Source organism: Meriones unguiculatus, chromosome 15 (genome assembly GCF_030254825.1).
Source record: "Meriones unguiculatus strain TT.TT164.6M chromosome 15, Bangor_MerUng_6.1, whole genome shotgun sequence".
NCBI lineage: Eukaryota > Metazoa > Chordata > Mammalia > Rodentia > Muridae > Meriones > Meriones unguiculatus.
Window position 1 is genome coordinate 66,778,321 of NC_083362.1, and position 23,733 is coordinate 66,802,053.

At 41.0% G+C, this 23,733-nt stretch overlaps 1 protein-coding gene across 13 annotated transcripts in view; it reads right to left on the minus strand.

Annotated features, from left to right (window-relative positions):
* The window catches only part of Dock10 (dedicator of cytokinesis 10), a 249,752-nt gene that overhangs the window by 99,944 nt on the left and 126,075 nt on the right, over window positions 1-23,733 (minus strand). For all 13 annotated transcript variants that reach the window (XR_009586481.1, XR_009586482.1, XM_060368696.1 and 10 more), the window contains exons 4-7: window positions 14,308-14,390; window positions 8,646-8,718; window positions 7,162-7,284; window positions 6,790-6,924 (exon numbers count right to left, since the gene is read on the minus strand). Coding sequence is in view for 11 of the 13 variants with exons in the window: in XM_060368696.1 (XP_060224679.1) it covers window positions 6,790-6,924; window positions 7,162-7,284; window positions 8,646-8,718; window positions 14,308-14,390 (414 nt within the window). In the remaining 2 variants the exon portion in view is untranslated. The remainder of the gene's footprint in view (window positions 1-6,789; window positions 6,925-7,161; window positions 7,285-8,645; window positions 8,719-14,307; window positions 14,391-23,733) is intronic.

Sequence of the window (23,733 nt, forward strand, 5' to 3'; positions counted from 1 at the left end):
TGACCAGCCTAGGAGGCCTTGTTATAGCTCCCCGATTTGCACCCCCCTGTAACACCATTCTTGCTGAATTAACCACATCCCCAGCACAGAATCCAAACACAGTGAACAAGATGTTTACTCCCCATGTGCTGAAGTGATTTATATTCTTTCTTCAGAGCTCCACTGAAAACATCGTTACATTTCCAAGCTTAGAATATCGAGCCAAAGTTTTTTGATCTATGGAGTACATAAAAGAAATTGGAAGTACATACAAAGGGGGCCCACTCAAGAGCAATTGTGAGTTTTATATATTCTAACCACAGATGAGAAATGTAAATTCAAAATGGAACCTGTCCTGAGTAATGACATAGAATTCTAACCACAGCTAAAAGACATAGGGAAAAGGGTCCTGGTACGCTTGCATATCTGTGATCCTACTGAGCTGGGCTGGGTGACCATTGTCAGTATCATATACTTAGGTATTCATGTTACAGGGAGTCACAGCCTTTCTAAGTACTGAGAATATGCAGTGAGACAACCCATGAGCCCTGAGACAGTGCTCCAGGGAGTGAAAGAGCAGGAGGAGTCAGTGACAAAGCTTGCTGTGGTTCTTAGCGTAAGCAAATGCTCTTTTGTCAAGTCTTCCAAGGAGCTCATGGTCCTTTCTCTGTGTCCTGGTCAAGGGTTATGTTTGCTTTCTAATGACTCACTCATAGATTTGGTTCTCCAACAATTCAGAAGGCTCATGTGCAGAAGCTAACTTCTTACCGCTGGCATTTAGTGCAGGGATTGATGGTATACTCCAAAGATGAGGGGTTTGCTATGTTGGGTTTGCTATGTTGGCACTTTGGGCTGGAAAAAGCTGTGCTTTCGTCTCTGTACTTACAGAATCAGGGAGATAAATATTAAACAATTATCCCTAGAAATATAAAATTGGAAAATGAGCCTATTTAAACTTTGTATAAACATTTTGAAAACGAGATGCTAGATTCTGTAAGGACACAGAATAGAATTATTTGGACAAAACAAAGTAACTGTTAAGATTTGCATTATCTGATAGCAATTCAAACAGGGTGGGAGCACAAACAGAGGCAGCAGCCTCAAACTTAGTATGCAAACTTAGTATCTAGGGAGCTTAGGGATGCAAATTCCTAGATTCTCTACACAGGAGGGGTGGACAGATTCCCTCCTCACCCCTCCACCCCGACATGCCCTGTTGGTAAACTGTGATGCAGGAAGTCTTTCAGATGGCCCAAGATTCATGACAGGGAGGCTCGAAAGGGAAAGAGAATGGGGCTGGAAACCAGGATTCACATTAAGGTTCTGACTGCTTCATATGGCTTCACAAATGGACACCCAGAAAAGAACTAAGAATGTGCGGAATATGGGGCTTTACTTCTGCTTGGATGTTGTCAAGATTGGAGTACAGTACAATGCAAACAAATCTTAGCATTGTTTGGAAATTTGATACCGAGGGGTCTATTGTCTCAACTGAGGCTGGAAATAACATGGACGCTGTAAAGCTGTATCAAATGTTTCTCTGGGTCAGAATTAAAAGTGGATCCACTTGCAACTTGCTTTGAAATCCAGTTTTAGAAGTAAGACTTGGCTTTCTAAATTACATTCTGTACTTTGGATGAGTTGAATATGCTTGCCAATGTCTTAACAATTCAAAATCATCATTAAAATAGGTATCATTAAAATATGTGTCATTAAAAATTTCAGCAAAGTAGAGCAAGCTCTTGTTTCTGAAAACAGGAAATTTATAAATGAAATGAGCAATGTGTTTGTGATTCTGAGAGAGACAGAACTAGCTGCGGTGTATAGCAGCTTACAGTGAGGGTGGTGGCAGTGTCGGGAGTAATGACTATGTCGGGAGTGATTTCTGGTCTCCCTTTCTGTAACACTAAAGATAATCACAGATAGAGCAACCAAAAAGAAAGGATGAACATGGGAAACCAATTAGATACTCGAATAATTCCAGCATACACTTGTTGTCATTGAAATAGTCACAAAAGAGGTAATGACAATTTTTATACTCTCCCAGTTTTCCTCCTTTTTCTTTAAATTACTGTTCTCTGTAGTTGACATAAGGCTTTCCCCAGCCAAGACTACAAGGCTTCATAACCAATAGGAAACACAGAAGAGTCTCTGGTTTTGCAACCTGCTTAGGGAATGGCGGCAGCCAGTCTGCAGCCAGTCTTCTCTCTACCTGGAAACACCCCAGTGCAAATGTCAACAAGGGACTTGGCAGTAAAGAGGGAAATTACCCAAACTATGTGCTGCATCCTGCCTGTTATGCTACCTGCATTGCTTATATATTTTTATAGGAACCAAATGAGAATGATCTAACACATGGCATTCCACCCAGGTTTGGGATACTGGTGGCTTGCATCCATGTCATCTTTTCCACTTTCTTTAGGTTTTATCCATTCATTCAGGAAACAGAATTTATCAAGTGCTTCTTTGTGTCAGTCACACAGCATTAGCAAATATTCACACAAAGTGTTTTCCCTTATTGAACTTGGATTCTACTTTTCCTGCTTTCACTCCTTCCTACCCTTTCTTTCATGCATGACACACACGTCTCTGTGTGTTATGTATGTGTCTGTGTGTATGAGAGAGTGCATGTGCACTTATGTGTATGTGTGTGGAGGCCAGAGGTCTTCAATTGTTTTCCATATTAGTTTTTTGAGTGAGGGTCTCTCATTGAATCTGCAAATTATCCACTCAGCTAGGATGTCTGGTCAGTGAGCTCCAGGAATCTTCATATCTCTGCTTTCCAGACTCAGGATTACAGGTGCGCGCTGCTGAATCCAACTTTTTACACGGGTTTCTGGGAATCTTAAGTCAGGACCTCATATTTTTCTGCAATCATTAACTAAGTTATCTCTCCAGACTCCTAAACTTACATTCCAGAAGGGAGTCAACAAACAAAAAGAGGAAATATGACTATACTATAATGTGAAGTAATATAGTATCATTGGCGTAATGTATTGAGACATTTTGCAGTGATAAATGTACTTTCATCGCTGCATATGTTGTTAAGACAGTGTTTGAGGTTCACTTCTTTTTTGGTGTGGTCGCTCACAGGCTGAAAGCTTCTTCTGTAATTTTGGGTATTCCTCTACCTCATGTCTAATTTTGCCACTTGTTAGTTCTATGGCTTGGGAAAGCTGCACGATCTCTTGGCTTTATTTTGATAAACAGTACGATAGTAATGCAGGCTCTATCAACTATATAAAGCAATATATTAAACAAATAAGGTTGCAAGTGCCTTTCTGGTTGTTACTATAATGGGAAATAAAGATCTTCAGAGCCGGAATTTGTAAATGGGAACTATGGGGGCCATATATGGCTTCTAAATCTATTTTACCCCCAAATTACACTCCTCTCATGTGACTACTTTTAGATGGGCAGGTACACCCCACTTTTCTACTGTTTAAGATATCCCTGCCTCTCATAATCAAGCTCAGTTCACTCATGAAGGGGGATGGCTAACCCTCAGAAAACATTTTAATTACTAGTATTTTACCAAACACATGTAGTCATTTTTTTTTTTTTAAATTCCATGTCCATGTGCTGGCAGGAGTCACTCCACAACCAACGTGAGCCACTGTGACATATTTTCAGCCACATGCTCTGTTGAGATGGAACCTCAGACAAATGGGATCCTTGAGCCATTTACTTCCTCAATATTGGCAAGACCTGAAATGTAGGAATGAATGAATGGAAAGATGGATAAATGAATAAGTTGAATGACTGAAAGGAGCCTCTTCCTTCCACCAAGATTTGGTAATCCAAACATAAATATTCGCTAGTCCCAGGATAAAAGTAAGACAGCAAAAGAGGTAGGATCTGCTCTGGATTGTCTTACAATATAGATATGATACTGTTTTTTGGTAGTTTAAAAATAAACAGAAGCACGGTTAGTTTTTGTTTGTTTGTTTGCTTGTTACCACAACTCAAGAACCTAAGAACCTGCCAGTCACAAACATCATTTAATGTTTCTGAGAGAGAACTGACATTTTCCTCTCCTTGAGGTCACCTCTGTAGTGTGTCTCTTACAATTCCAGTAATTATTCATGGAAAAAAAAGTTATAGATTGACTACAAATGAGGCAAACTACAATGCTGTGTTCACTAAAGGATGGTTATGAACTTGACTTCCCAAAGAATCCCAGAAGTTAGGTAGCACCTACTGAGGCAAAGTATTTGTTCTTTTATTTTCTTTCTTCTTTTTTTAGTCAGGAAAAACTGAAAAGAATCCCTGACAAAACAGATCTGACTCATCCTAGTTATTCACTTGTTCTGTGCTTTTGTATACGTGTGATTCATCTTCAGGAACAAAATGTGCCCAAGAACTTACTAGAGTGATGGTTAAAACTTGCATAATCTCTCTTGAAATCGCCTTCCCATGTGTAAAAATGTGTAAGTCAGGGAGAGCTGCGACTAACAGAAAGTGACCAGTGTCCTTGATGTGTGTGTCCCCCCAAAGAGAGTGACCTCAAGAAACTGGAGGCTCCTGTTTCTGTAAAGGAAGATATTGGGAAAGGTCTTGATAAGTTCAAGGATCTATTGGTGAACTCTTTAAAAGACACACATGTAAAATCCATCTTGGGGAATCCTAAAGACCCAGAGACTCTATATACGCTTTAATCTGTGACTCCAGAAGATCCCAGAAAGGAGACCAAAGTGCAGAAGATTAGTTTTGGGATGTTCTGAGCAAGAGAGTTATCACTCTTCTGAATTCCTGGAACCTGCCACAGACTCCCATTCATAGTTCCATTTGTCCCCGAGGGATGCTGGGTAACAGTGAGCATGCTGCTCTGATGTCTGTCCCTGAAGTTGACAGGGAAGTGAGTTTCCCACGCTTTAACACTGTTCTAACCACAACACAGGCACTAAATGAGGTACTGAGTGAGTGAATGAGTTAGTGAGTAAAGATATGGATTAATTAACATACTTAGGGATCAGTTTAGGAATGTGAATCACAATTTACAAGGATGTTTTTCTGCCAGAGTGTCTTTCTTCCAAAATTGTGACCTATAATGGGGCAACCAGGGGAGCAGGCTGAGACACACTATCACCTACATCCTTCGGCATCTCTTTGCGCATTTACTTCAGTTTTAGGTATGAGAAACCTGAGGTCAGATGTTGAGTGACTCACTCAGAGTGCTCAGAATGTCAATAGCAAAACTAGGATCTGAATGTTGACATCAGTGAACCCTACACTTCTACTTGCTCTGTCAGGTTCTTCCTAAGACAATGTTTTAAAAGGGACTGAAGCAAAATCTAAATTAGAGATGAAGACAGGTGCCTAGGATAAACAGATTAGAACATAAAGTGTTGTGTTAGAATGGCATTCGATATAAACTGTATCCCTATAAAGTTAATATATAAAAAAGACTGACAGGACCTTTTAGAAATGAGTCACCAGAGGGGGGAAAAAAGAAAAAAAATTAAATTTCAGCTTAGTGTAATTACAAATGTAACCATTGATCATCAAAGTATTGTTAGAGATTTACTATAGATTTTTAAGGCGAAAGAGTCTCTGCGCGATCAACAATAGACAACCATCTCTACTCTCCATTAAGATCCTATTGTCCTTTCCATATGGAAAGCTGGCTTATTCATTAAAATGCAATTAGCTTTCTTTTCTAGCAGGGTACTCAGTAACACTTAATTAATTCTTAAGGTTCAGCCTTATTACTTCCTGGAAGAGGTCCAGATTTTAACAGATGAAGTGTCCAGAAATAGCATAGGCCTGAGAGGCTATAGACAACTCTGCTTAGCATCTCTAGATCTAAATACACTCCATAGGAGCTCAGGATGTAAACCCAGCTATGACATTACAGGCTCGGTGAATGTCTTGGGTGTGCTTAATACAGAAAGCATATTTCTAGGGTCCAGAGTCTTCATGTAAAATTTGAGAGTGAGTGCTACAATAGTTAATTGCTTCAACTTTTAACTAAAAAAGAAACATTGAATTTTTATGAGGAAAAAACAAAAAGAAAGGAAAGGACATCCAATATTCATGGACTGGGAGACATCCATGGAATACTTCTCCTTCCACTTGCCATAGTGGTTCATGACAAGTATAATACTAAGGACAATAACTGTAAGATCAAGAGCTTCCAGAACAGTCTTGACTGTAAACTCTTGGCAGTCAGAGGAATTTGTAACTTTAAAGAAAATCTCCACTTCAAAGATGATATGCTGTATACACGGACTTTATTACTTGGTAATGAAGAGAAGACAATTTAAGTATAACCTTTAAGCTATGTGACTGACATGTGTCCCTCACGAATTTCCTTAGTTCAGTGGTTTTCTAGGCTGTTGATTGGATAAAGGTCATTTTCTTCTTTTCCTTGAAGAACTAGTTCAAACTTGCTTATATTTCAGGACTTAGCACTTACTGCTCCCACTTATTCTTTATTCCGTAGATCTTTTAGTCTCTTTTTATTTTTGTTATTTTTGTTTCCTTTCAAAAATGCCTCTTTTCAAATCTCAGCATTCCTTTTCAGTATCATGACACATATTTCTTCCATCTATTTACCTCTTTTTTTTTTTCTGACAAAAGTTTCTATTTAAAACACTGATTTCAATGTTCCCTTGTTTCTTTACCATTTCCTGTTTTTTTTCCCCCTATTAAATGTAAGTTTTGGAGGAGGGTGGATCTACAGTGTGTCCTTTTCAACAAATTTCCAGAGTCAAACAGTTTTCAACTTATACAGATACATTTTAAGTACTTGTTGCATGCATCATCCAACAGAAATATCATCATGGGGAAAAGGGATCTTTCACTCACCTGCACCACACCTGTGCAGGAATCCAAAAAGATGCAGCCTTTAGGTTCTTTGGATATCTTTTCATCCTTGTAAAAGTTCATAATGTAGGAGTTGTCTGGCAGCTGAGTCAATTGGAAGTAGCGCTTTTTGAATGACTAAATAAAAGATAGAAGGAGGGAGTCTGAATTCCATTATACCACAACTCATGGAAATGACAAGTCTTCAAAGTTCTTCAGCAGGGTATTGCACTAGAGAAGAGTTTATGACTTCTTTATGAATAACATATTATAGAAAACATGAACTCCATGCAAAAGGCTCCTCTCCATGCTGTGACCCAAAAAGGGATGTGAAGAAAGGTGACAGGTCAGGGATTGATTTTGAGGCGTCCTTACCCGAACGGTGACAGTATTGTTCACAGTGCTGTTAAAGTTTCCCTTGTAAAGCCAGCCAGACTTGAAGACACCAGTACCCCCAGCTCCCCCACCGCCCTTGGAAGACGAGTGAGATGTGGTATCCTGAAACAAAAGCCACCATTAGCATTGCAGCCAGCCTCGTGGAGTCCAGATCTTAGACACTGCACTTATAAACCAGACTCCTTTACTTCTTTGACTCCTCTGAAATCATCATGTTCAGTGTCAAAACAAACATGATTCATTTTGCCCAAAGCTCCAACACAACCAGGTCCTGCTGCTCACAAAAAGCAGATTGCAAAGAAGCCTGTGCAGACAGGAACTAATTGCCCTCATGTTTTTTTTTTTAATATTTTTTAATTTTAATTTTTATTAATTATAGTTTTTTCACTTTGTATCCCACTGTAGTTCCCTCCCTCCTCCCCTCCCAATCCCACCCTCCTTCCCCCTCCTCCACGCATGCCCCTCCCCAACTCCACTGATATGGAGGTCTTCCTTTCCTTCCTTCTGATCCTAGTCTATCAGGTCTCATCAGGAGTGGCTGCATTGTCTTCCTCTGTGGCCTGGTAAGGCTGCTCCCCCCTCAGGGGGAGGTGATCAAAGAGCAGGCCAATCAGTTCATGTCAGAGACAGTCCCTGTCCTGTCCCCATTACTATGGAACCCACTTGGACACTGAGGTGCCATGGGCTACATCTCTGTCGGGGTTCTAGGTTATCTCCATGAATGGTCCTTGGTTGGAGTATCAGTCTCAGAATCAGTGCCTAGATTTTTTGGACAGGGTATATACTCACTCATAAGTGGATACTGGACATATAATATAGGATAAACATACTAAAATCTGTACACCTCAAGAAACTAATCAAGAAGGAGGATTCTGGCTAAAATGCTCAATCCCCATTTTAGAAAGGCAAAGAGGACAGACATCAGAAGAAGGAGAAAACAGGGAACAGGACAGGAACCTGCCACCAAGGGCCTCTGAAAGGTGCTACCCTACAGGGTATCAAAGCAGATGCTGAGACTTATGGCCAATCTTTGGGCAGAATGCAGGGAATCTTATGAAAGAAGTGGGAAATAGTAAGTCCTGGAGAGGACAGGAGCTCCACAGGGAGAGCAACAGAGCCCTCATGTTTTTTAATCAAGTAATTAATATTTATTATTATTCACTTTGTATCCCAGCTGTAGGCCCCCCTCTCATTTCCTCACAGTTCCACCCACCCTCCCTCTTTTCCCCCATACCTCTTCCCTAGTCCACTGATAGGGGAGGACTTCCTCCCCTTCTATCTAACCCTAGCCCATCAGGTCTCATCAGGACTGGCTGCAGCTTCTTCTGATTCCTGGCAAGGTGCTTCTGCCCTCCCCCTTTCCTCCAGGGGAGCTGACCAAAGAGCCAGCCATTTAGGTCATGTCAGAGACAGCCTCTCAGTTTCCAAGTGTTTTAAACTTGTCACACGCAACGATCACTTACTTCATCCTTATCAGCGTCTTCATGGTCGATCTCAAAGGAATGTGAAGGAAGTTTCTCTGGCTTATGTTCTGCTCTGATAATTTGAAAAAGAAGAAAACAATGCCTAGTTTGTCATTTGATATCTTGCTTTTGTTTTCTGCTGTTCCCAAGATCACAATGACTCCACTTACACTGTTTCAATTTTTGTAAGTTTTACAACCTTAAAATCACAGGAGCTCTTTTTCTATTGGAAGTGCTAACTTCCCCTTTACATCATGGTATCTTATCTCTACCAAGTAAATATTTTGAATTGAGGAGTTATTATTGACATAGATTTGTATGTATCTTTCTGTGTTGGATAAGAGCAAAGTGGGTGGATGTTTCATCTTTCTTCTTGTGTATTCTGAAGTAGAATCTTAAGCAATGGTATTTTTGTTAGCTTTTCTGGGTCACCCATATGTGACCTGGCCAATATTCCAGGATAGTTGCCCAAGAAGCCTCAGGCATGAGAGGACTTGGTTCCTGATAGCCAGTCTGTGTTTCAGTCCTCAGGTTTTGTCAAGCCCGGTGGTAGCCCCTCAGAAGTCCACTCAAAGTTTTGGCTGTGGCATGATTGGTCATCCCAGGGGAGCGTGAAGGCACACCTGGCTTTATATGTACAGAATAAAAGAAGTCTCAAGTATGCTTTTCTTGGCTCAAGGTAAAGATGAAACCCACCCTGGACACCATTATTGAGGCAAACAACATGTGGCTACTTAGGTCATAGGCCTGAGATAAGAACCTATGACTATTATTTTGCTAAATGGATAGAGTGTTATTAATCCAATTCCTAATGACTTATCATTGCACCTATAGATTATTGTGTTTGTCAGTGCTCATAAGAGAGCTTCTCCTTGAAATAGATGCCGGAGACGTAGAGACACACAACTGGCCAACATTCAGAGAATAAGGAACTGTGAAATGCTCATCCTATGAGACATCTTTATTATAACCCCTCCTGCCAAGCTTCAGGGATCATTATAGAGGAGGGGTCAGAAGGATTTTTCAAGATGATTGGAGCAAAGTAGTGTTCTCAAGACATAAAAGGTAATATATGAACTCACAGTAGTCGTTACAGCATGCACAAGACCGGGTTGACCTCATGCCAAACAAAAATCACAGCATGGGCTGGGGAGGAAAGTATGAAGTCTTACCGCCTGCTACAACTATGGGCAACTGATGGCTTCTGGGAAAGGGAGAGTCAGTTTTTTTGTTTTGTTTTTTTAGGTGTTACCTTGGTTGGTTGACCACACTCCTGGGGATGGGACCACACCCAAGATTGTTAGACAATACAGATTGAACTCACTGGGTTTAAACACAAAAGAAAACCAAGTTGGGTGGGTAGAGAGGTAAGAGTGAATTTAGGAGGAGTTAGGGGAGAAGGGTCCCTACAGGACCAAAATATTTTGTATGAAACCCTCAAAGAATTAATACAAATAATTCGGAGAAGAAAATCAAAGATGCGATCAAGCTGGGCCACGTCTGGGATGTATGGATGACAATGAAGAACAGCCGGTCCTGTGATGAGCTGGGGAAGCATCATTCTGATAGAGAGAAGCATAATTAAGGTCCCGGGAGAGACCAAGTTTGGAACACCCAGGAGTAAAGGTCTGCTGCAGTAGAGACACGTAGAAGGAAGTTAGTGGTGCAAGAAGAGCTCCTGGGTGCAGGAGGCAGGCCGTGTTTAAACCATGTCTGAGGCTCCAAGCCACTGAGGGCTCTTTCTTCCATTGCTCTCCAAGGCACCCCCCTTCCCAACCTTACCTTAAAAGAGCGATGGCCTGGTCCCTCAATCCTTTTCTGAAGTCTGCATGGTTGGTTAAACAATGTTCTCTCATTTAAAGATAGCTTAAAGGTTGTCTCTCTGTCCAGTGCCTTCTAAACTTCAACTTTAAGGAGCACTGGATAGTCTCTAAGAACCTTTGGAATCTTAAGAGAAAAGACTGACCAGGGGCTTCACATTTTGAATTTGAACCCAATGTGAGTCATAATTTAAAGAAATTATCGTTTTTTATTTCCTTACCAAAATTCCTACTATTGCCTCAAGAAATCATAGCAATACTTGAGCCCCACTCAGTTATTATCTGTGAACTAGTGCCCCTGAGAACAATAGTTCCTAGTACATACAGTTATGACTGTTACATGAGAAAAATGTATGTACCACACCTGGCATATTATAACACACTGTAGATAGTGAACAAATTTTATTTTGTTTTGTTTGTTTGTTTTTTGACACAGGGTTTCTCTGTGTAGCCCTGGCTGTCCTGGAACTCACTCTGTAGACCAGGCTGGCCTTGAAGTCAGAGATCAGCTTGGCTCTGCCTTCTGAGTGTAGGGATTAAAGGTGTGTACAGGGTCACCCCCCCAGCTGACACAGAACAAATTTTGTTTATCTATTTAAGGCATTTTTTTCTGTTGTATTTGAGACAAGGTTGTAGATAGTCAAGCTTGTCCTTGAACACAGAATGTAAATGCAAATGATTTTGATTTCCTGATTAGAAAGCTCTGCTCCACCTCTTGAGTTTTAGGTATATACTACCATGCTCAGCTTCCCTCCTTCAAAACAAAATCATATCTGTCTTATGTTAGCCTACTTCAACTAGTCATACTTGATTTGATCTTCAGCCAAAAAAAAAAAAAAATACCACTGGGAAATATTCGTTTTGTCTGGCCAACTGTGGTAACGTATTTTGTTGCTGTTGTTCTGTTTTCTATGCTGTGCATCTCTGTATTTTACCCATGCTCTAATGAAATCAGCAGCATTATAATTTTTTTTGTGCCGTTTGAATCTCCCAGGAACTCCAAGTTCAATGCTGACTCTGTGAGGCCTCATGTTTCATGTTCTGGTGAAAATAATGTATCTCTTAGTTTGCTTTTCTGAATGCGTACTTGAAAATATGCAGGGATCTTAAGAATTAAAATTAGCCTAGCATATTTGCAAATTTAAATACTGTATTTCACTTTAGTTTTCTTTTCCATGATTGCATCTTATAAAGTTTTATTTTGCCCCTTTAGCAACCTGGAAAAAGAAGTGATCAGTTTAAATTGGTAGAAGACAGAGGAGATTTCTTCTAATCCAGGAGGCATGAACAGAATTTACTTTTAACAGTCTCACAAGACCTAAGTAAATTAATCTGTTTCCACTACTGACCTAAATATAGATAGTCTTTAGGGGGGCATTTTTAGCTTTGTAAAGTATTCATTATTTTGGGACATATACTAAGGGGTCTTACCCTAGAAGCTATTTTTATGATAGAAAGTGTTTTATATCCTTTGTGGCAAACTTTCCTTTTTACTATCTAATTCCACTTCCTGTGGATGATGTCAATGAAATTCTCAACAATATTTCAGTTACTTTCTCTTACCACTTTGGAGATACGTCCATGCATGACATAAAAAACCTAACTCGGTAATCATGCCTAGGAACTCTCCTCATTGGACATGCTTTCTGTATTCTTCTAAGAGAGGGAGGATTACGCATACATGAAATATCGTGTTTCCTTCTTTCATGGCACCAGGACTCTTATAACCGATAGGATTTGTAGTTAAAGTGCCCCATGTATGTAAGGGAGTGGAAAGAATTTTACTCAAAAGCAAGGAGTGGGGGAGATCATTCACTGGGCACAGCGCTTGCTGCTACAAAGGGCTGACGTTTCAGTCCTTTGTATGTGTTGGGTGGGTATGGTAGCCCACCCGTAACTTCAGAATTAGGGACTCAGATGGTGGGAAGATCCTTAGAGCAAGACGGCTTGCTGGAGAGACTGGTCATACGGGCAGGCTTTAAATCAACGGAGAGACCTTGCTGCTATGACTAAGGTAGACAGTGAGCAAGGCCAACTGGTAACACTAGTTTCAGGTCCCCATATGCACCTGAGCACACACAAACATGCCTGAACACTACATACAGAGTGGAATGTGGCTGCCTAGGTCCAGCCATTTAATCCGTCATCTTTCAAGCATGGATACGGCTTGGAAGTTATGACCGATTCTCAGAACTGTTCTTAGAAAGAGCGACTGCAGATGTTCGAAAGCAATCTGATTCTCAGTCTCACCTAGAGGAAGTGTGTAACCAGCACCAAGACATCTTGAGTGTAACAGTTACTTAAAACACCCTAGGATGTGACAGGACTTTTCCAACAAGAAGTTATATGAGATTATGATTAAGGAATCCCAAGATTTGCAAAATGTGTAGAAATCAGTTAGTTAAGGCACGGTGCTTTCTTAGGGGGGAAAAAAGAAAGACTTCCTGTTTTGGCTTGCTCTTGACAGAAGTTCTTCAATTTCTGAGTAAAAGGCTGCCTCCTCTTCTTTCTCTTCCATGTCACTCCTCCAAATATGAGCCAAGTGATTTTTAAAAGAAGTAGCTATTCCTCAAGACTCCAATCACAGGGAGAATAACACTAAGCTCTCCTCCAGGGTTCCCAAAGTCCTTGGATTCTTGTTGCTACACTCCTCTCCCAGCCTCCAAGACTCTCCATCTCTTCAAGTGATGAGACCAAACTTGGTCTCAGGGCCTTTACTCTTGTCCTCCTTTCGACTTTCCCTCCCCACTAGGAACCCTTTTTCCTGAGATCACAGCACTGGTCGCCACTGTCCCTTGTGATACAGTTCAAATGTCACCTTCTGAGAGCCATTCAAAAATTCTACTTTCAGACTGCCTTCAGGAAGTGAGACAGTACTTGCAAGTACCATAGTGTGAAAAGATTTTTTTTCTGGAGACAGAAAATATTGCAAAGTAGAGCTGAAATTTGTACCATGGACAAATAAAAAAACCTAGATCGAGTATGAATCACTTGAGGAGAGTGTAAGTAAACACTGTACTTTGGATTGTACTTTTCCCCCCGCCCGAAGTATTTGTATCAGGTTAGTTTGATGAACCAATGAGTTGGCAGGTACTAGTTTAAAGCATTTTTTTTTTAAATTTTCAGTCACTCCATCCCTATTTGGAAATGTTATGTATGAAGACAAATTATTCCACAGTAATCTGTGACAGGAATTATCCTGAATGGAATTCAGCAGGAAAAAATCTCTGTCCTTTGAAGGCTTTTATTTCAGTAGTGGAAACAAGTAAATACTTACTGTAGTTCAGGCCATTAGGTATATCTCTGTAGAATGATGTTTGAGGAGAAGCAGAACACAATGACCTTCCAAAGAGCTTTATGGTCCCAAGTGTAAGGGGGAAGTTAGTTTCTGTTTTGCTGTTTTTAGATATATGCCCTTGTGTGGAATTCACTAGCATACCTTTTGACTTCTCACAGCGAAAGTACATAAAGCAAGTGGCAGATAGAAACAATGTGAGGGATTTGGTCAGAAGTTCTGTGAACCATGTTGGCCTTTTCCAGTGCCACTGTTGAAAGGGCAGTTAGCTGATGAATGATGCAACAATGAGCAAATGTTTAAACTACAACTAGGCATCACATTAGAGAAGGCTAAGTCTCACCCCTAACCCCAACTATAACATCATAGCTATATGATGTTGATCAAAATGTTCTGTATCTCGACTCATACATTTTGCAAAATGCACCTTGACACAAAATAAACACATGTCTATAAACAATGTTGGAGCTTACAAAGAGGTGATTTTTTTTTACGTATGCAAAAAAGCACACATAGTCTTTATAATAAACAGTTGTTACATTCTTACCGGGGTAACTGTCGAATGTCTCCAGAATATTGTTCATATTTGTAGTTTACCACATACCACTGGGAACTATAGAATTTACAAGCCTGAAACAGACAGAAAAGACAGTTATAAGAATCGTCATTAAAAGTCAGCTGTGCTGGCAAATTGTTCTCATAGTCACGGGCCAGCATGGAGGTGGCCAGGTTAGCTGCTTCAAGGTAGATGAAAGGCCTCCATAATCATCAGACATCCTCCAATGCCATGACACTCTCTCCAGACTCCTGGAGAAGGAACCATTTAACACAGTGATTCTGTTTTACTCCATCATGAGGGAAAGGAAGATACTCATCATTGAGTCAGAGCGGATGTGCGGCTCCCCACGAGAAGCACTGTCTGTCAGCGTTACTTGTCATCTTGCCCATCATCTGCCACTCCTTAGTCACCATGGCTGTTTTTATTTGTATCTAGTCCTGTCATGATTTTAGCCTCTGTTTTCTCACTTTGCTTTAGTCACTGAGCTACTCTTTTTCTGTTCCTTACCACCTTTGTTGGCCCAGCTTGAAGCTGGCTTCTCAGCTTTATTGCAAACCTCTGGAGGCACAGGTTTTTCCGTTATTCTGAGCTTTACAGAGTGTTAATAACAGAGCAATTAGAATGATGTTGAACATGAAGCTAGTGAACCGTGTAATGAGTGCATTTTTTACTTATTTGTGTGTTGTATGCATATCTATACATGTGTGTATATGCATGTGGAGGTCATATATGGAGTTGAGGGTTATTACTCTTCACCTTATCTTTTGAGACTGAACCCAGAACTCACTAACGGGACAATACTGGCATGCCAGCAATCTCCATGGATCCTTTGGTTTCTCTCTACCTAGCACTATCCACTGTTTTAGGATTACAGGTCGGCCTCAGTAGGCCTTGAATTTTATAGGGTACAGAAGCCAGGAGGTTAAGTCCTTATACAGCTGTATGGTATTGTCTCTCTAAGCCTTGATTTTATACTACTCATGGACATAAATATTTTTCAAGCCCCTGCCTACCACACAGCTTATTGTAATGTCCATGGATTTGTAGTAGAGATATCACCATGTCAGACTAGATTCTAAGACCTCTTTAGTTTTAAAATGACATGCGTTTGAGAATATAGCGGCTGTCCATTAGGATCACAAGAAGATCATATCTTCTTGTACTAGGGGAAAAAAATCAAGGCACAATAAATTTATTGACCTGTGAGGACTAACGGGCTGTGAGTTGGCTTTGTAACTGAGATTACGACAGAGGAGATGCACAGATACTACAGACAGGAAAGTGAGATCACAGCTTGGGCAGAATTACATGGAAAGGGGGCATAGCCCACTGCAGATGGGGTGGGGGCAGTCAGTAAAAAAGTAAAGGACCATAACCCCAAGAGCTCTTTGATTAGGCTTGTTGTGGTCTTTCTGTTCCTTGTCTGGATCCTTGACAACTTTGCTTAAAATGAGACCCTTTAGACAAAGACCCTATTAAGAGGTGTGAGGCAGGGGACTTCAGACATACAACATAGGCAGGTCAGGGCGTCTTAGCTGTTCTGGATTTCTCTGAGCCCCATAGCTGCATTTGTTTAGGAAAGGGCCCACGCACAAACTGGCAACAGGGGACAAAACCACTTAGACTGGGACAGAGGCAGGAGGGGGAGAATGGCAGTGTGAGCTCAGTGCCAACAAAGGCTTTCAAAGCAAATCTGATCTCATAGAGGTTGAGAGTACCAGGCTGGCAGGCAAGGAAAGGGAAAGGTAGGTTCTAATTTGTAGTTAGTTATAAGTAAAACTTTTTTGCATGTTATGACACAGTAGGGTAGCCATTCATAAATATATGTACTGCAATTTCAAAAAGCTAGGAAAAAGGATTTTCAGTGTTGTCACAGGAAGCAGGCAAAATGTGAGGCAACGGATGTTGACTCAGATCTGCAATTATACAACCTACACATATAACTATATATTATTTCATAAATACGCACATTCTGTTTTCCTATATGTCTTTTTTTAAGTTTAAGAGAAAATGACTTACTCTTTGTGTATGTGTGCGTGCGCATGCATGTCTGTGTGCCTGTGTGTGTGCACAGACATGCATGTTTGCTGCAGCATGCCTGTGGAAAACAGAAGATAATCTTTGTGAGTTGTTTTTTTCCCTTCTACCTTGTTGAGGCAGGATCTCTTTTATTTCTTTGCATCATTCCGGCTAACTGGTTTTTGAGCTTCTGGATGATTCTCCTGCCTCTGCATCCTATATTGCTTTAGGTGTGTTGGGGTCATAGATCCATATGGCAACTATTACATTTTTTTTTTTAATGTGGGCCTTGGGGCTCAGCTATATGGCAAGTGCTTCTATCCACTGAGCCAATTCCTGAGCATTATTTACCGATTTTTAAAAGCAAATGAATAAATAAAAGTGTCAACTCTCAGACCTTATTAGAGAAGGTTTTTTCATGCATCTTTTGGACATCCTTTGTGCATCTTTTGTATATACCTTGGACTCCCATTAACAAAGACGCTCTCAGCCAGTCAATGAGCAGAGGATAAGTGTGAAGTGCTCAGACTCAAATGGGGCATCTGTGTCATACCCTCTCCACTCAAGCTCAAAGCCCACGAAGAAGAGACAGGAAGACTGTAGGAAGACTGAAGTAATCAAGGTCTTCTGGGGTTCATAGGATCTCTGCATGTGTGAACTCGCAGCATCCGTTGTTGGCTGCATAAGACCCACACAAGATCAAGCAAGTCAGCATTCCAGTGAAGCGGCATGAGCACCCACATCTAGCTGAGGAGTTCACAGTTAATGATTTCTGGGGGAAGGAAAGTCGGTGTTTGTAAGGGTGTGGCCCCTGGTAGGTCCTCTGGAACCCAGTGGGTGCCTCACACTCATGAGTATATGGACAACAGAAGCTGGACTTGGTGGGTTCTGACCAAATGAAAGAGAGCACAAAGTTGGGAGTGTGTGTGTGTGTGTGTGTGTGTGTGTGTGTGTGTGAATCTGGGAGGAGTTAGGGGGATGCGTGGGGGTAAAATGCATTGTGTGTATGTCGGAAAAGAAAATTTAAAGTGAAAAACATTCTTTTTTTCCTTCTCTTAAAAAGACCCCAGTAAGACAGGTGAACATAGAGAAGGAAGGAAATTAAGGTCTGAAAGAATTGAATGAATAGGTTTGAAAAAAAAAAAAACAAAAAAACCAATGATGTAGCTAATGTTCAGCACTGCCTTATCAATCCTTGAGTCAGATTTGCAAAGCGCAGATGAAGAAAACTGAACCTTAATAGGGTCCTTGGCTAAAATCTTTCTTCATCTTAGACAAAAATGCCAAGCATTCAGACAAGGAGCAAAGAGGCCAACTGCGTGCTGGGCCAGGCTGTCTGGACTCCCAGGGTAGTGGTCATTTCACTTCCCTTACTTTCTCTTTGCTTCCTATCTTATGCTCATTTTCATGTGGGACAAAATGTGTTTTGGGATTTATTTGTTTTTAATTTCTGTGTATGAGTGTTTTGCCTGCCTTGTATATGTGTGCATTATGTATGGGAAGCCCAAAGAGGGCACCAAATTCCCTGGGACTATAATGACAGAGGGGTATAAGCTATCAGGTGTATGCTGAGAGCCAAACTTTGGTCCTCTGCAAGAGCAGTAAGCACTCAATAACTAAGTCATCTCTACAACCCCCAAAATGTGCTTTAAAATGGAAAATTAAAGCATGATGCCCACTCCCTATTTTCATTCCTCTAGAACATGTTTTATTTTTTACTAGTCCAATTTCATCTAGTTTGTCTCTAAGTTTACATTTGTATATGGATATTATTGTTATTCAGTTAATATGTTGTAAGGATCCTTGCATTGGATTTCTATTATTTCTTTCTTCCATTCTTCCTTCCTTCCTTCCTTCCTTCCTTCCTTCCTTCCTTCCTTCCTTCCTTCCTTTTCCCTTTATTATTGTTTTTATTTTGGTGGCATGAGGGATTGAACTCAGGGCTTGGGCATTAGGCCACCATAATACCACCCAGCTACATCTGTAGCCCCTGTAACAGGGGTCCAGATCTGAGTATGCCCTGAGACCTTAGCACAACTGACTCCATGATGAAGGTGCTGTTCAGGCTGTAGAACTCAGCATGTAGATAGTACCACCTGCCAAAACTAAAACCAAGGCCTAATGCACCAAACGCCAAAGTTCTGGGAAAATCTCAAAATGTAGGAACCTTGATTTTTGGCTTTTCTAGTTCTGCTTGTGGCTAACTGTTCTTGTTAACTGAAACGTGTCAACCCAGAATATAGCTTTTGTACTTAAAAGCTCATCCTGAGCAAGGTTCAGTGCTACACTGTGATCTTGAACATACTGAGTGTTCAAGATCAACTGAACACTCAGTTGATATACTGACCAACTAAGAAAGACTTCCTATCGGCTTAACTCATGTCTGACTGTCTTCTCTGGTAGATACTCCACAACAGGCCGGTTTAGAATTGTTTTTGTAAATTTCTACTTATAGGTGGAATGAGTATCAGACCTAAGTCTCCTACATTTGAAGATTACTCATGCAGTAATTTATTTAAAAAACATGATTAAGCCCCGATATAACCCAGAACTGGTGCTAGATGGTGATAATGTCACAGGGAACAAGAGACAAAAATCCACCTTTCCATCACTGTGAAAAGCTGACCAATAAATGCAAAAATTACAAATTCTGTCATATGTCAGAAGTTAGGAGTGTTGTGAAAAAGAACCCAATAGAAGAAGGGGGCGGGAGATGTGATTTAAATAGGGTGGATCTTACAGAAAAGGTGCCGTGAGTGTGAACTTAAAGGAGGGGAAAAAGTAACTTGTATTTATGATCACTTCAAATCTGATGCCATTATGAAAAAGACTTGCTTCCTGCTTCTGGCTTCCCTATCCTCCTCTAACCACTATTCACTTCAGATGCTATCTTTAGGACAGAATTCTCAAAGCAGTTTAAGTATTTTCTCATTTTTAAAACTATTGGCCAGTGACCTTGGTGAAATAGTTTTACTTATTAGGGTGTCAGATTCAGATTCAGACCACTCAGGACAATGGGCTGGGTGAGATGCTTTTGCTCCTGAACTGATTTGAAGTGTCAGTGGAACACAGATGCTTATAGGCATTACACTATTCGCAATAGGCCGTATGTTTAACTGACCCCAAGATTTGCTACTCGTTAAATTTACTGGCTAAAAGCAACAAACTTTCTCCTTTTTCTCTTCCTCCTCCTCTTCTTCTTCCTCTCTCTCATCTCTCTCTTTCTCTCTTATCTCTTTCTTTACCTTTCTCCTATTGCCAATGCTTTTCAGATATTTTGCTTTTAGGCACTGTACACATTATCTTAATAAGCACTTGATGGGATGTTAACATTCTCGCTTAATAGATCAGAGAGACAAGGAAGAGCTCTGTTTCTTTACTTAGAACCCATCTGTGATATAGAGAAAAATTCAAATGGATTTGTCTGGCTCTAAAAGTCTATTCAGCAAATGTATGCATCATTTGACCATCACATAGTGCTTTTTAAAACACATCTGCTCCATCATTCTGAAAGTCTGATATTTTTTTCCTAGACCCTGACAGGTCTGGTTTTGAATTTTGTTTTCCATTGATTATCTGTGGAATCTCAAGTGAGTAGCTTAGTAACTCTCAGTTTCTATATCCACATAAATAATAACCAATTTCACAAGGACCAAATATAATAACTCTTATATACAACACTTAGCATAGGTAGAGTATTCCACAAACATTTGCTTTAAAAAACATCAATTCTCCCTGCAAGTTTGATCCAATCTGTAACTCACATTCGTTTTGATTGCCAATAACAACTTGTTTTCCTTGGTTTGTGTAAGTAGGGCTTGGGGAGATGCAGTAGCAATGATTGTGAAGAGTTCTGTTTCCGTCATGTTGCTTCTGCCATTGCTGGGGAGGTTTCACGTATGCGGTAGGTAGGTGAAAACCGAAGTTGGGCTGGCTGGCTCCTGAGAGCCCTTCTCAATCTGCAATTTCTCTGCTTTTGTGGAAGCTGATGCATTTTACAAACACATCACGTTTCTCCTGCACGGCTATGGCACTTCACTTTCAAATGCTGTGCATAGAAAATTACCCTCTATTCTTTGTTGCAGCCCACACAGCCACTCTAAGATGCTCATTAAAAACAGTTACGGCCATGGCTAGAACATCCTTAGCCAAAAGCAAAGCTGAAATCCAACGTCACAGGCCAGTTCTCCTTGTGACAAGGCAGTGGCTTCTGCTTTCCCTTATGGCCTTCCTTGCCCTTGGTACCTAGCCTCTTGTCAAAATACCATCTCCCCACGACTCTTTCATTTGGACGCTGGCACAGTGTGCTTCAAAGCAGAAGACTGAGCACAAGCTAGTGGAGATGGTGTTTTTTTTTTTTTCAGAGATGTCCTGCTATACATTTTGCTTCATTTACTTCATTGTTTGATGTGTATCTATTTTCACCATCTCTGCCTTGTGTGTTTAGATACCCAAATCTGAGCTAAAGCTGGCATGACGAAACCATTCTAATAGTGTTTTAGAAACCACGATTATGAATCCCTTGGGAGGGGGTGGTCTCTGATTCCGCTTGAATGTTGTAAAGTCAGAATCTCTGTAGAGGTGTTGTGGTCAGCAATACATACAGCATAAGAAATACTGCAAGTGATCCTGTGTGAAAAGGAAACATGTCTGCTTCGTTGGGTAGAATCCAGCATTTTGCAGAAGTGATCATGCTCTTGTCACTCCGAGGGCATTAGGCCCCAGCTCAAATTCTAGTAACTCATACACATTATAGACTCACTTATTTTAAAATATTTTATCCATTATATTTTATGTGCATGGGCATTTTGCTTGCATGTATGTGAACCATGTGTGTCTAGTGCCCACGGAGGTCAGAAGAGGGCTTCGGATCCCCTGGAACTGAGTTACAGCTGATGGTTAGGTGTGGTGTGGTGTGGATTCTGGGAACTGAGCCCAAGTCTTCTACAAGAGTAGCGAGTGGTCTTAACGACCGAGACATCTCTCCAGCCTCTATTTTTATTTTATGGGAATAACTTCCTGAATCTTTATCTGTGTACCTCATACTTGCCTGGTGCCCGAAGGAGCCAGAAATGGGTGTCAGATTGCCTGTAATGGGATTTGCAGACAGTCATGAGTTGCCATGTGGCTGCTGAAAAGTGAACACAGATCCTCTGTAAAAGCAGCAGGTGCTGTTAACTGTTGAGACATTTCTCCATCCTTGGCGCACAGGTTTTAAAAACAGTACTATCCACTAAAACACAGGATTTTACTTTTGCGGGCCGCTAAATATGTATTTGATGCATAATAATTATTAGTGGTTACTTTCCTCCACACTGTGACCCATTACAGGAGAAGAGGCAGCTCAGAGAGGAAAGGTCTATTTTGGTTCACAGTTTGACAGCACACAGCCGATCAGGGTAAGGGAGACACAACTCAGTGTAAGGCTGCTTGCGTGCTTTGCCACAGGTAAAGAAGCAGAGACAGTGCTGGAAGCAGGGACTGCATACAACACTCAGTGCCTGTCACCAAGCGACCCATTACCTCCAGCTGGGCCCACCATCTAAAGGTTCTGTAACCCTGTAAACATTGCCACTACAACAATGAACAGCCCTTGTCTTTTAAAAATGACTGAAGTGCTGTTCAGGGAGTTGTCTCCTATGCCAATGAGTTCGAGGCTCTTCCCCTCTCTGAGATCAACAATCGATAAATGGGACCTCATGAAACTTAAAAGCTGTCATCAGAACAAAATGACAGGCTAGGATCTTCACCAACCCTATACTGACAGAGAGCTAATATCCAGAAGATATAAAGAACTCAAGAAATTAAACAGCAACAAATCAAGTACTCTAATTAAAAATGGTACAGAGCTAAACAGCGAATTCTCAGTAGAGGAATATCTAATGGCAGAGAAACACTTAAAGAAATGTTCAACTTCCTTAGTCATCAGGGAAATGCAAATCAAAACAACCCCAAGATTTCACCTTACACCCATCAGAATGCCCAAGATCAAAATCTGAAGTGACAACGCATGCTGGAGAGAATTCGGGGAAAGGGGAACCCTCCTCCACTGCTGGTGGGAATGTAAACTACTTTGGAAATTAATCTGGTGCTTTCTCAGACAATTAGGAATAGTGCTACCTCAAGATCCAGCTATGCCACTCCTATGCATATATCCAAAACATGCTCAAGTATACAACAAGGACATCTGCTCAACTATGTTTGTAGCAGCTTTATTTGTAATAGCCAGAACCTGGAAACAATCTAAATGTCCCTCAATTGAGGAATAGATACAGAAATTGTGGCACATTTACACAATGGAATATTATTCAGCAGTTAAAAACAAGGAAATCATGAAATTTGCAGGCAAATGGTGGGACCTAGAAAAGATCATCCTGAGTGAGGTATCCCAGAAGCAGAAAGACACAGATGGTATATACTCACTTATAAGTGGATGTTAGACATATGATATAGGATACACATACTACAATCTGTACACCTAAAGAAGCTAAGCAAGAAGGAGGACCCTGGGTAAGATGATCAATCTTCATTCAGAAAGGCAAATGGGATAGACATCGGAAGAGGGACAAAACAGGGAACAGTACAGGAGCCTACCACAGAGGGGTCTCTGAAAGACCCTACCCAGTAGGGTATTAAATCAGATGCTGAGACTCATAGCCAAACTTTGGGCAGAGTGCAGGGAATCTTATGAAAGAAGGGGGAGATAGAAAGACCTAGAGAAGACAGGAGCTCCGCAAGGAGAGCAACAGAACCAAAAAATCTGGGTACAGGGGTCTTTTCTGAGACTGATACTCCAACCAAGGGCCATTTATGGCCATAACCTAGAAAACCTAGAACCCCTGCTCAGATGTAGCCCATGGCAGCTCAGTGTCCAAGTGAGTTCACTAGTAATGGGAACAAGGGGCTGTCTCTTACATGAACTCAGTGGCCTGCTCTTTGATCACCTCCCCCTGAGAGGGGAATAGCCTTACCAGGCCACAGAGGAAAACAATGCAGACAGTCTTGATGAGACTTGATAGGCTAGGGTCAGAGGGAAGGGGAGGAGGCCCTCCCTTATCAGTGGACTGGGGGAGGGGCATAGGAAGAGGAGAGGAAGGGAGGGCAAGATTGGGAGGGGATGAGGAAGGGGGCTACAGATGGGGTACAAAGTGAATAAGTTATAATAAATAAATAAATTAAAAAGCGACTGAAGTAAGGAATCTAAATACTTGTGAAGATTGAAAGCTATGAGCAACACCCTAAAGTAAGGAAAAAACTTCATTTCCCCCTTTCTCTCCCTCTTCAGAGGAGCATTCGGATCAATTCAAATCATGTCATGATTCCTGAACTAGCAATTTCTGTTTGGCAATACAATTTGTCAATCTCTTCAAAGGGCCGATGATTAGATTCTGGCTA